Here is a 13879-nt window from a genome sequence, read left to right on the forward strand (position 1 = left end):
AGTCTCAGTCTCTATTTCCTGAGACATACCTGCTTAAATAAAGTTAGGGTAATCAGGGAGTAGTAATTCTCCTCTCTAGAGTTTATATTAGAGAAAGAATATGTATAAAAGGAATGTGATTCATTATTAAACAAACAGCCTTTGGTGGTGGCTCACTGTGAGCATGGGCAGACTGAACTATATATGCATCTAACAGAATTTGAAATGTAAAATATTAAATCTAAGAGTACAATATGAACAGACTATCATGGAAGAGCAAAAGAGCTTTCTTTCTGTTGTAGAAACATAGGTATACAACAAGTAGGTTCCCCAAGGTGTTTACTGATCTGATTAAGGATGGAGTCAAGACTGGAAAGAAGCAAGGGTTTTATCTTAACTTTACTGGAAACATCAAAAGTGAGGGGAAGAAAAGAATAAAAGAGCAAGAGAGCATGAGTGAAGAGTATGAGCTGTTTGTTTCCAGCCCAAGCTCTTTAAAATCTCTGAAAGTCTCACTTGTCCCAGATGGTTCCTTAGTGACCAGCAGTCTGGATAGCCCTAGTGAATTCTTTATTAACATCATTAAGATGAGGTGATTGGAAGCCCCATTACCTGTTAACTCTGTTATTGAAGAGCCAGTCTTTGTCCCTAAGTGGCAGACACATCTAGATTCCTTTGACAAACTTGAATTCTTATTAAAGTTCTGAAGAGCACACTCTCTCTCATGAGTAATTTTGAAATACTGTGGTTTCCACTAATTAAAGTGTTTTTATAATTCTTTTTGGCAGCCATTTACAAACTTCCTGTGCCATAATTCATTTCTAAAGTGAGCAAAATAATGATTGATCTTTAGATTAGTAAAACATATCCCCTTTGTGACTATAGTCAGTTCTCTATTGGAATGGAGTATAGAGTCCAAAACTGATTCATGAAAGAATTATTTATATTTCCTGTTGAAACACAGTCTGTGGGTACATTTTGGATAGATTTACCTTTTTAATCATGTTTTAGTTAATTACATCTAGTATTAGTGGACTTTCTTTGATCTTACAGCAAATAATTTTTATAATTAAGGAATTTGGGGGCTACAGAGGAGAAAGGAGGAGCTAAAAAAATGCCAAAGCTAATCTACTTTATAGTTAATAAACGATGATATATTTGGTATTATTTATGTTAGACTAACAGAAGTTGAATGGTTATTTTACTGCAAGTATCTAAGAGAATCAGCACCACTAAATATTAGAGTTCTGTGAACATTAAGAATAGTTAATTTGGGCCTCCTGGGTGGTTTAAATGTCCGACTTTTTTTTTTTTAAAGATTTTCTTTATTTATTTGTCAGAGAGAGAGCGAGCGAGAGCGAGCACAGGCAGAGTCAGAGGGAGAAGCAGGCTCCCTGCGGAGCAAGGAGCCCGATGTGGGACTCGATTCCAGGACGCTGGGATCATGACCTGAGCTGAAGGCAGCTGCTTAACCAACTGAGCCACCCAGGCGTCCCTAAATGTCCGACTTTTGATTTCAGCCTAGGTCATGAGTTCGATCCCCACACTGGGCCCTATGCTGGGCATGGAGCCTACTTAAAAAAACAAAACAAACAAACAAACAATAGCAGTTAATTTATTCTTTTAAGTCTTAATTGACTTTATATTGATATACTCAAAAGTTGTAAAGTATGTAGTTACTCATCTAGGTATGAGCAGTTTTTGTTGCACATATTGGGTTCCAACACTGAAGTTCTCAATCAAGCATGGGAATTAGATATAATTTATACCCTGAGACTTAACGTGGCATAGTTGAGTAGTTCCACACTGGTATCATTATGATCAGCTCAACATCTGGAATAATCAATTTCAAATGTTTCACTTCTCTGAACTCTGACCAAAATTCAGATATACAGTTACAGATTTTCTTTTTAATAGTCAAGATAATTAGCAATTAAAACAATACTCTGAATAATTATTGTTTAGGATGTTTACATACTTGCCAGAATCTGCGAGATAATCTTTTATAGTAGATGTTAGTTGGACCTTTTAAAAAGATTACAACTTGGAAGATAACATTTAAAAATATTATTTAATTGCTTGGACTTAGACATTTACTCTAGAAAATGGTTAGAAAATTCTCCCTGGGATTCTTGAGATAGGGGTTTTTATGATACTGTGTTTTACCCCCAGAAGATACTTCCATTTATTACAAACTGAGCCTTCTCTTTGTTACTACTAACATTCCTTGTTGTCAGTAAAGAGAGCACAAGTTTCCCAACTAACCCTCCCATCAGAAAACTGAAGTGACATCATCAGTGATGGTATTAAAGGGGAAAAATTTGGATTAGTTCATATTGGTTATTGCCCTGATAAAAATGAAAATTTATGAGGTAGACAGCCAAGAATCATAAAGATAAAATGTAATAACAGATTTAGAGACCATATTTTAAGAAATGAGATATGGTAACAAGAAAGAAATTGATATAATTCCTTGAAAATTTTAAAATCTAGATTGTAAGACACAGATTGATGAGTAACGATTAAATTTAATTTTAACATAGGTTTTGTTTGTTGCTTGCTTTATTTCCTTCTACATTTTAAAAGTCATTGTAGGGCTATCTGAAATGGTTACTTGTATGATGTATTAAAATTTGGTATGTTAGGCATGCCTGGGTGGCTCAGTCTGTTAAGCATCTGCCTTTGGCTCAGGTTATGATCTCGGGTCCTGGGTTCGAGTCCCACATCAGGCTCCTTGCTAAGTGGAGAGCCTGCTTCTCCCTCTGTGAGCCACTCCCCCTGTTTGAGCTTGCATGCCCTCTCTCTCTGACAAATAAATAAAATATTAAAAATAAAATAAAAATTGATACAACAAAAGAAATAGTGATTTTTGCATGAGCCAGTTGTTTTTGTATTCTTCAAAGAAGGCTAGAAATTTTTTTTCCGAATAATCCTAAAGACTGATTACATTGTGATTAAGAACTTAATTATTTAAGAACATGTACTTCAGCAAAAGAACTCTTATACGGATTTTATTTATTTGAGAGTGAGAGAGAGCACCTACATACCAGCATGAAGGAGAGTGGGCAGCGGGAGAGGGAGAAGCAGGCTTCCCAATGAGCAAGGGGCCCGGTGTGGAGCTCAATTCCAGGACCCTGGGATCATGACCTGAGTCAAAGGCAGATGCTTAACCACCTGAAGCACCCAGGCACCCCGCAAAAATCTTTTATATATATGGTTAGTTGTTCTAATGGAATGTTTACATCTTGTAAGTATTTGATGAGACATAGAAGATGTTCATTGTCCTTGTCAAAAAGTTGTTACTAGGTGCACCGGGATGGCTCAGTTGGTTAAATTAAGTGGCTCAGCTCATGATCCCAGGGTTGTGGGATCGAGCCCCACATTGGGCTTCCTGATTGGCAGGAAGCCTGCTTCTTCCACTCCCCTTGCTTGTATTCCCTCTCTCACAGTCTGTCTTTGTCAAATAAATAAATAAAATCTTTTTTTAAAAAGTTGTTATTAATTGGTGTATGAATGGTACTATTTAGATTACAGAGAAACTCAAATGTTTTGGATGCTTACTTGTGATACTGTGTTAGGGTTAAGTACAGAGAAAAACCAAGGCACTTCAGTCCTTCTCTCTAGGATCTTATAGCTATCAAAATAATGTCACCAAATATTTTTATAACACTTTCACATTCTTTTTTTTTTTTTAAATGGGATATCTCTTTAAGTTAAATAGGAACAATGGAAATAGGTGGATTTTTTAGAAGAGTTCATTGAGATGTATTGAGATTTAGTGAACTATTCAAGGTTGTATAGTTACAAAGACATAGTAAACAGAGCCAGAATCCAGAGCTCTTAACTCCTAGTTCAAGGAGTTACCCACTAAGAGTTCATGCAGCAGGAGTCCAGGATAGATGATTTGAAAATAAAAGGAAATTATTTAAATCACCTATTTTTTGTTAAGTGCCTATTTTGTACATAGCATTATAGCAGTTTTGTTTGATTAAAAAATGAGAAAAATCATAACTGTCCATGAAATTGTATTATACAGTGGTAATACAAATAGTAGACAAAGGTAATTTAGAATAATAAAATGAGTATATCCTGTGAAAGCTAAAAGTGCTTTTTAGGGCTAATGCAATAGAAAACTCCCTGTGTACAGGTATATAATTAAGATAGAATTTGGTGGAAATAGCCAAGGAGGTTTTATTTACATGAAGAGAGTAGCTCTGCTATTGAGAGGTCATTATTCTTGGAGTAGGATAGTATTTCACATTCACTTAAATAGGTTCACTGAACAGTCAGGATGAACAGGAGTGGCTTTAGAAACTATAGTTAAGAGGCAGTGCTAAAGCATATAATCAGAGCTAGCTGAGACCTTGGAGACTATCTAGTCCTTGCATTAATGTTATAGCTAAGGAAACTGAGTCCTAGAGTGAGTCTGAGTTACTTGCCAAAGGTCAGTCACACAGCTGGATGGGGGCAGTACTGGAATCTGATTCCTTCCAAATGCCTGGATATGAAAAAACAGTTTAAATAGATTGATAAAAGAACCTAGAAGGTGACAAATTGTGGATATATATTGGATCTGTGAAGTAGAGTTGAGTACAGTTTTTACAGAGATGTGATTTCCATCAATCTTTGAAAGACAGGAAAGAGAACGGTTGACTAGTTTTTGGTTCCTTGGGCAGAGCAAATAAAAATAGAAGGCTGTAGTGACCCATGGAACAGTTTGAAAAGTAGAATGAGCTGCCTGATGGTACGTATAGAATTTACCTTCCCAGCAACTTCTAAGATATTTTATTAATAACAGTAATAAAGATAATGTGATTATATGAGCGACAAGAACATCAACTACCTTTTATTGACTGAATGTTTATCCTGTGTCTAGGCATCATGTCAGGCATCTTCGGTATATTAGTTTCATTTAATTATTTCTCTGAAATTTAGTTTCCTCATCTACAAAATGGCATGATAATACCAATCTCAGAGAGATTAAGGTAATTACCTTAGTGACAGAGGAAGTTGGCTATGGAATAAAAATTTGAATTCTGATTCTGTTGGAATTCCAAAGGTAGTGTTTCTCAGACTTGAGTAATGAATAGGCCCTCCTTCTGAGGGAAAAATAATTTGTTCCATACCCCATATTGACTTATTTTTATCATAAGACTACTTAACTATGTGTAAATGTAAATTTCTTAAATTTATAGTTCTTAAATAATATTTTAAAAACTAAAAACATTAGAGTAAAAAAAAGCAAAACTTTAAAAAATCAATAAAATTAAAATTAATGACATTAATAGTAAAGTTAGAGTGTGTTTTGGCTGAAAGGAAAATACTGATTGCAAGATGAATTTGTAGCTAACTCTTATAGCACACATTTTTTGTTTGGCAAGCTTGTACTGCAGTGTGCTTTGTGCTAACTTGGTTCCCCGGCTACTTGTCTTTGTTTTGACTTCAAAATATCCCTTCAGCAATACTTCGTAGTATCTTATGATCTTCATTTGCTATAGTCCCTTATTTATTGTTGATACTACCTATCTTTTCATAAGTTGTGATGAACTACTATCACTTGGTACCAATTTGATGGTTTGGAGCTCTGAAATATCATGTCAATGTATATTTATTTAGAAGATATGGTCATCCAGGTCACGTAGGATATGTTTATTTTAATTATTTTTTAGGTTATCATCTAGAAGAACCCACAAAATTTAAGAAATCACAAACTACAAATCATAACCTCCCCTCTGGTGTTTCTACTTAAAAGTTTACACAACACTTTCTCTCAAAACACTATGGTAGAACCATCTGGTTTCTGCAGGGTCATAGTAGAAACCTAGGAAAGCCTTGATTTCCACTTACTTTTGGTACTGCTTTCATCGAGGCCACCTCTGTTTTGCATCTCAGTTTCTATCACAACTTCTAGTTTTACCCACCAAACTATTCTCCATAGGGCCTTCTTCACTAGTGAGTTTCTTTAATACAAACTTTCAGGACTCAGCTCAGGAATCACCTCTCTCTGAAACCTTCCCTCTCTCCTTTTTCATCCCATGCATTATCATCTTTGCCTTTCTGACCCATAGAATGAATTACTTCTCTTTTCCTTTATTTCTCCTTTTTAACTCCAGAGTATCAAAGAGGCATACTTATACTTCTGTTACATTGCTTAGCACATTGTTTTGTGATCCTTAATTTTTGGATTTTCCAAATAGATTATTAGCTTCTTGAAAGTAGTGCCTGTCTTGTGCATCTTCTAACTAGCACATTGTCTGGAAGAAAGTTCTGATGATATATCTGTGATCTTGAATCATTGGTCAGTCAGTTATTATTTTAGAACTGAGGAGTCAAAAATAGGCAAGAGCAAGGTAGACATTTCCTCATCTTTCCCATTCATGTGTCTAAACTGTATACAGGGGCACCTGGGTGGCTCAGTGGGTTAAAGCCTCTGCCTTCGGCTCAGGTCATGATCCCAGGGTCCTGGGATCGAGCCCCACGTCGGTCTCTCTGCTCAGTGGGGAGTCTGCTTCCTCCTCTCTCTCTCTGCCTGCCTCTCTGCCTACTTGTAATCTCTGCCAGTCAAATAAATAAATTAAAAAAATAAATAAATAAAATAAACTGTATACAAATTACCTAGTTAATGTAGTACTCTTTAAGCATGTAAGCAATATAATTATGGAAGTAATCTTTCCATAGAGAATTAAATGATGGCATCATTTTACTTTCTTTTTGTTTTGTTTTCTCTTGGCTAGGTGCTGTGATTGTCTCCACACCCCAGGACATTGCACTGATGGATGCACGCAAGGGTGCTGAGATGTTTCGAAAAGTCCATGTGCCTGTAAGCATTTACAGCTTCATTGTTATTATATGAAACACTCTAACTGAAGAAACAAGTCATTGAGAAATACAGTCCAAATTTTAATTTAGTTCTTACAGAAATCTGTAGAAAAACCTACTTCATCTTTATGGTTACTTTAACAACATGCATACAGGTGCAAACACGTATATATATTATATTAATCAAGAAAAATTCTAATTGCATTAAAATATTTTTAGAAGAATTCTGAAACATCTTTCAGGTATGAGTTTTGTGACCAAGTACTACCTCTCCAGATACTTGCAGATATTATTGACAAAAACACCCCCACATCAGTGTTTAGAAGGAGATACTTGAATAAGGCACTGATAGGAGGACAGGTGAAAACGGTGATTTTTTTCCATCTGTCTCATTCATAACTCATTCATAGGTCACCACCTTCTAAAAAATATCCAAGGATTTTCTATGCAATATGACAAAATAAAAATGTAATAGTATTAAGACAAAACACAATTAAAATCAGAAACAGAAGTGAATCTGTAAACAAACTGCAGGCCATTAAGGGACTTAAATACATGCCAGAAGTAATCCATGAATTTTCTAGCAACCATGTAGGGCCTTTATAAAACTGCCCATTTCTATAAGGTTGGACAGAGCACAGCAACTGAGACCAGAGAGGCATAAATCTCTCCTAGGTTCTCTGAATAAAGTAACCCTTTATATGATAAACACACTCTCATTACCTTTTTTTTAACCATAGAGGTTTCTTCCTCCTAGTGTGCATCAGCAAAAGCAAGTGGACTTACGTCAGAGTATGGTTTAGAACAAGCATTTTTGTACAAAGCCAATGTGATGCCTCTATCTATATGACTATCTAGTGGCCTAGTTTAATTCAGGAATAGATTTTAAAGCTTATAGAGCAGAGTTTTTTAGACTTCAGCCATGAATTAGCTTCAGGGGTCTCATGATTCTTTCTCCCTCCTCCTTTTCCCCATCCCCAAATGATATGTTCACTTTGAGTTTGTTTTGGTATGGAAAGAATTATAACTTTCATTGAATTCTTCAGTGAAACTGAAATGGTATGAGATCCAGTGATGCACTAGCATGAATGGACTCTCATAGATGTTTTTCTCTCAGGGGAACATCTGAGAAGTGTAAAACAGTAGAGTAGTGGAGTTGAGATGATCCTCTTTGACAGGTATCTCTTCTCCTTGCCGGTTAGTGCAGAGCTGTAGGCATTAACACTCCATGGAGCTTTGCACTGGGAAATTGAAGTCTTAGGAAAATTGAAGAGCCCGATAAGGATAATCTGAGAGCATTGTCTTAGGACAATTGAAGAGCCCGATAAGGATAATCTCAGAGTATTTCCATGATCAGAAAGTATTAAAGTCCAGTCTTTATATTTGGATAAATGAGTGATAAAACCCCCATTGTATTCTCTGTTGTGAATTTTAGCTTGGAAATTTTTTTAAAGCAATGGTAACCAAATGAGCACCATAGAAAAATGTCTCAAACACATAGTTTGAGCAATGTGACTTCCTATTATGCCCTCCAAGATAAACCAGGTGCAAGTATTACCTACCCAAATAACTAAATAAGAATATTTATATTGGATTTTAAAATATAAGTCAGCAAAAAGTTAGAGAGCTATCTGCCAAAAATTATGAGAGCAAGTGATACATAATCCTTCTTTCTAGCAGAAATTATGTAACAGGGCCAACGGTCTGTTATTGCCACTCCAAAGGCAGTAGTAATCCTATCAGCATATCAGTGAATGCTTAATTTCTCATTCTGTAAGATGAAGATAGAGGCATATGTTGTTTACTTAAAAGCATTATGAAATTCTTGGGGGAAAAGTTTTTTAAAAGCAGAAACCAGGGGTTCCTGGGTGGCTCAGTGGGTTGGGGCCTCTGTCTTCAGCTCAGGTCACGGTCTCAGGGTCCTGGGATCGAGCCCTGCATCGGGCTGTCTATGCAGCGGGTAGCCTGCTTCCTCCTCTCTCTCTGCCTCTCTGCCTACTTGTGATCTCTGTCTGCCAAATAAATAAATAAATATTAAAAAAAAAAAAAAGCAGAAACCAGCACTTTTTATTCTTCACTCTGTAAATTATTATTTTGTACACCAAGAGACTATTTCAGCCAGTGTTGTCACTTGATGTGACTATGACTGCGGGGCAGGTTTTACATGCACTTTACTAGTCTATGGTCTAATGACCATAGTTGGCAAATTCAGCACATGTACCTTTAAGTCTTTAGGTTATTTTCACTTATCCACAGCACCTGATTCTTATGGCCCTGTAAGTAAAGAGGCAACAATCTCATAATTGTTCTAACAGATTTTCCTCTACACTCAAGGATAAAGGGACAAAGGGTGAGACAGAGACTCCTATGGGACATAACAATGGGGAAGGGGGATGGTCACTACATTCATATTAGGCTGTTGCTAGGTGGGTGTCACTGAAAATGAAAGTTAAAGATATCAGCAAGGAAATACAGCGAGGAAATACTTCACGTGAAGGATCTTGGGCTGCATAAAGCTCATAGACTAGTGCAGTATTAGGGAATGAAAGAGCTGTTTGTAAACAGAAAGTTAATGTTGGGGTTTAAGTTTGCAGAATTGGAATGGTTCTGGGTCATGACAAAGCCCGGGGTGTGGTTGGTTATGGATGGGTGTGTGGGGCTGAAATGGAATACAAGTGAAAGTCATCAGAAATGATGATCCTTCCAAGTTGGCTCTTTAACATTGTCCTGTATCTTTATTATAACCCTCTTTTTTTTCACCCCTATGTTTCAATTATTTCTAAATAGCAAAAATTTTAAAAGGAGGTAGAATATCTTAATCATCTCTTAAACCTGCAGAACAAGATAGGTGCTCTGTAATCTTTGCAAGTGAATGAGAGAACTTTCCAGCAATGAGTTCTGTAAACAATTGGACAACCATGGTGCATTGTAAAGGGAATCCTGGCTGTGAGTGCGATGTGGATTTGATTATTTCTGAGATCTTTCTGGCATTTAAGAGCCTTGGAGTCTAAGTAATGGCAGAACATTTTAAATTAGAAAGTGTGCCATAAATGCAAAGGAGTAATATTATGCTTTGTTTATACCACTTCATTTTTTTCCTGGTTTTTAGTCTTGCTTTCTGTTTTTGCCCCTTTTGAAGTGCATTAGTTACCATGGAAACAGTGATGTCATTGAAATTCATTGGTATGGACAGTTTAGTAATGTCTACAAGAACATTTTAAAGTTGATTTAAATGGTTTCTTAAAATTAAAGGCTTGGGGTGCCTGTGTGGCTCAATTGGTTAAGAATCTGTCTTTAGCACAGGTCATGACCCCAGGGCCATGGGATCCAGCCCCACAAAGGGCTCCCTTCTCAGCAGGGAGTCTGCTTCTCCCTCTGCCCCTCCCCCCACTCGTGTGCTCTCTCTTTCACTCACTCACTCTCACAAATAAATACATAAAATCTTGGGGAAAAAAAAAAACCCTCAAGGCTTGGATAGGTGAAGGAGAAGAAGAGATAACTGTGGAATTCTTTGTTCTGTGCCTGAAATCATATCAGCTCTGCCAAATCCTGGATTATTTCAGTTTTTGTAGATAGACTGTTTTTTTTTAAATAATAAATTTTTTTCAATCTTACACGTTTTGAACGGTGGGTACTTCTTGCCTTATGTCATTTTTACCCATTTTTATTGCTTCTTCTACAGTTGAGGCCCAGGTACCTCAATTTGGAGCTCTTCTACCATTTGAACTTGTAGAGTTACAGGGATTTCACTATCCAGCCCTGACTCCTTGGGCAGGCAGTCTCCTTCCCAGCTCCTGATAAATATATTGAAGTATTAAAGTATATTTCCCCTCTTATTCCTTCTGTACATAAGGATCCCTTAGTTAATTTTAATTCAGTAAGTAGTTTATTTTACAAATATATATATTTACTCCTACTGAGTGCCTTCTATAAGGAAAATACTGTGATAAGGTCCCTTATTGATTAGAAAAAAAAAGAAGACAAATGAAGCCTTTTTTGCCAAGTACCTTATCATCCTGTAGACTAGCTCTATTATGGTGAAGGGGTTCTGAATTCTGAAGAACACAAGACATTTCTTCTTTGGGCTATTAAAGTAGGGCTTTCATGGAAAAGTCATGATTTCTTTCATGTCCATGTTATTTTGCATATCCTGGTCCCTTTCCTGATAGGCCATTGTTAGCTTGGGAACTCAGATTCATGTTTCAAATCCCTGTGCAGGCATTACTTTCTCTAGGAAGCTTTTATCATACTCCCCAAAAAGGTTAATCTTTTCTCTGAACTACTTGAACATATTTCTGGTTTGGCTCTCCACAGAAGAAGTGAGTTCTGGAAGGCAAGAAAATATGCCTTAACTATTCTTTTTTTTTTTTTTTTTAAAGATTTTATTTATTTATTTGACAGATAGAGATCACAAGTAGGCAGAGAGGCAGGCAGAGAGAGAGAGAGGAGGAAACAGGCTCCCTGCTGAGCAGAGAGCCCGATGTGGGGCTTGATCCCACAACTTGGGATCATGACCCGAGCAGAAGGCAGAGGCTTTAACCCACTGAGCCATCCTGGCGCCCCATGCCTTAACTATTCTTAAATGTTCAGTTACCTGGTGTATAGCAGACATATGATAAATACTTATCATATAGACATTTGACCTGGTATATAATGCCAGCCACAATCTGTTGTCTTTATCCCCAACTCACAGGCCACTCTGTCTTGCATTCTCTCTGTCAGTGAGACTGATCATTTTCTTCTTGTAGATTCCCACAAAGTTTCTTTCTTTGTGGCCTCGAGCATGCTGTTTTTCCACATGAAAGCCCTTTACCCTCATTTTTCACTTGGTAGCTCCTTTTTATCCTTTGCTACTTAGATTAAATCATTCTTTTTCTGAGAGACTGTTAACCAGGTGAACTCGTTCTAGTGTGTGATCTAGTAACACTCTATTTTCCTTTTTGTAACTGTTTTCATATTTGTCAGTACTTTCATTTTTACTACAGCATTTGTAGTGCCATGCTGTAAGCTCTGAGTTAAGGGACCCCTTACCTCCCTCTGTGCCAAGAACATATAGCTCTCAACTAAATATACACAGAATGAATGAATGGAGTTGGATTTTCATAGTCCTATCAGAGGACGAGAATAGGGACAGAATTTAGTCTGAAAAGAATCAGGAGATCACAAGTTGTGTTCGAGATTGTTCAGTTTGTCAATAGTTGAAGTTGCATGTTTCATTGTGGCTCTGCTAGGCCCAAGTTTGGTAGAGCTTGAACCAGCTGAGGATTTGAACTTGCTTCTTGAGAATTTTAGAGGAGTCCATAAATAATGTTGGTTGGGAAATAGACTTAATTAGAATAGAGCTTTAAAAATATTTAATTTTGTAGAAATGAATAGAAAGGACAGGGGCCAGGAGAGTTAAAGCATTAAGGAAGTATTTGCAATGGCCAGAGTTACACAGCAGGTTGTGACCCACCAATAAGCCATGAAACCAAAACAGTGAAAGATGAAGCCAAAGGTTTTAGAATTCTTATTTTAAGATTATCTATTTATTTGTTTGTTTGTTTATGACAGAGAGAGAGCGAGCGCACAATAGCAGAGGAAGAGGGAGAAGCAAACTCTCTTCTGAGTAGGCAGCCTGATGTGGGACTTGATCCCAGGACCCCAGGATCATGGCCTGAGTTGAAGGCAGATGTTTAACCGACTGAGCCACCCAGGCTCCCCAAAACCAAAGGTTTTAAACAATATTAGGGTAGATTGCTCTTAGGAAGACAAAGTGTTATTTCATAAAGACTTGGTCTCAGTTGTACATATATATAAGTATGCATTTATATTGGATCAAGATTTAAAATACTTCTCTTATGGTAAGACAGATATTTTTTTAAATTAAATTTTTATTTTTTATTAACATATAATGTATGATTAGTTCCAGGGGTACAGGTCTGTGGATCGCCAGGTTTATGCACTTCACAGCACTCACCATAGCACATACCCTCCCCAATGTCCATAACCCAACCACCCTCTCCCTACCCCCCTCCCCCCAGCAACCCTCAGTTTGTTCTGTGAGATTGAGTCTCTTATAATTTGTCTCCCTTCCAATCCCATCCTGTTTCATTTTTTCCTTCCATATCCCCCAAATCCCCCACATTGCCTCTCAAATTCTTCATATCAGGGAGATCATGTGATAATTTTCTTTCTCTGATTGACTTATTTTGCTCAGCATAATACCCTCTAGTTCCATCCACATCATTGCAAATGGCAAGATTTCATTTCTTTTGATGGCTGCATAGTATTCCATTGTACATATATACCACATCTTCTTTATCCATTCATCTGTTGATGGACATCTAAGTTCTTTCCATAGGTTGGCTATTGTGGACATTGCTGCTGTAAACATTCGGGTGCATGTGCCCCTTCCTATCACTGTGTTTGTATCTTTAGGGTAAATACCCAGTAATGCAATTGCTGGGTCATAAGGTAGCTCTATTTTCAACTTTTTGAGGAACGTCCATGCTGTTTTCCAGAGTAGTTGTACCAGCTTGCATTCCCACCAACAGCGTAGGAGGGTTCCCCTTTCTCTGCATACTCGCCAGCATCTGTCATTTCCTGACTTGTTAATTTTAGCCATTCTGACTGGTGTGAGGTGGTATCTCATTGTGGTTTTGATTTGTATTTCCCTGATGCTGAGTGATGTGGAGCACTTTTTCATGTGTCTTTGGCCATCTGGATGTCTTCTTTGCAGAAATGTCTGTTCATGTCCTCTGCCCATTTCTAGATTGGATTATTTGTTCTTTGGGTGTTGAGCTTGATAAGTTCTTGATAAATCTTGGTAGATTTTGGATACTAGTCTTTTATCTGATATGTCATTTTCAAATATCTTCTCCCATTCTGTCAGTTGTCTTTTGGTTTTGTTGACTATTTACTTTGCTATGCAAAAGCTGTTCATCTTGATGAAATCCCAATAGTTCATTTTTGCCCTTGCTTCCCTTGCTTTTGGCGATGTTCCTAGGAAGACGTTGCTGCAGCTGAGGTCAAAGAGGTTGCTGTCTGTGTTCTCCTCAAGGATTTTGATGGATTCCTTTCTCACATTGAGGTCCTTCAC

General features: G+C 37.2%; 1 protein-coding gene across 7 annotated transcripts in view; it reads left to right on the top strand.

Moving 5' to 3' along the window:
- The window catches only part of NUBPL (NUBP iron-sulfur cluster assembly factor, mitochondrial), a 200109-nt gene that overhangs the window by 162198 nt on the left and 24032 nt on the right, over nucleotides 1-13879 (top strand). For all 7 annotated transcript variants that reach the window (XM_059371241.1, XM_059371242.1, XM_059371244.1 and 4 more), the window contains one exon: nucleotides 6714-6799. In XM_059371241.1, the coding sequence (XP_059227224.1) occupies nucleotides 6714-6799 (86 nt within the window). The remainder of the gene's footprint in view (nucleotides 1-6713; nucleotides 6800-13879) is intronic.

The sequence above is a fragment of the Mustela nigripes genome, chromosome 13 (genome assembly GCF_022355385.1).
Source record: "Mustela nigripes isolate SB6536 chromosome 13, MUSNIG.SB6536, whole genome shotgun sequence".
Classification (NCBI taxonomy): domain Eukaryota; kingdom Metazoa; phylum Chordata; class Mammalia; order Carnivora; family Mustelidae; genus Mustela; species Mustela nigripes.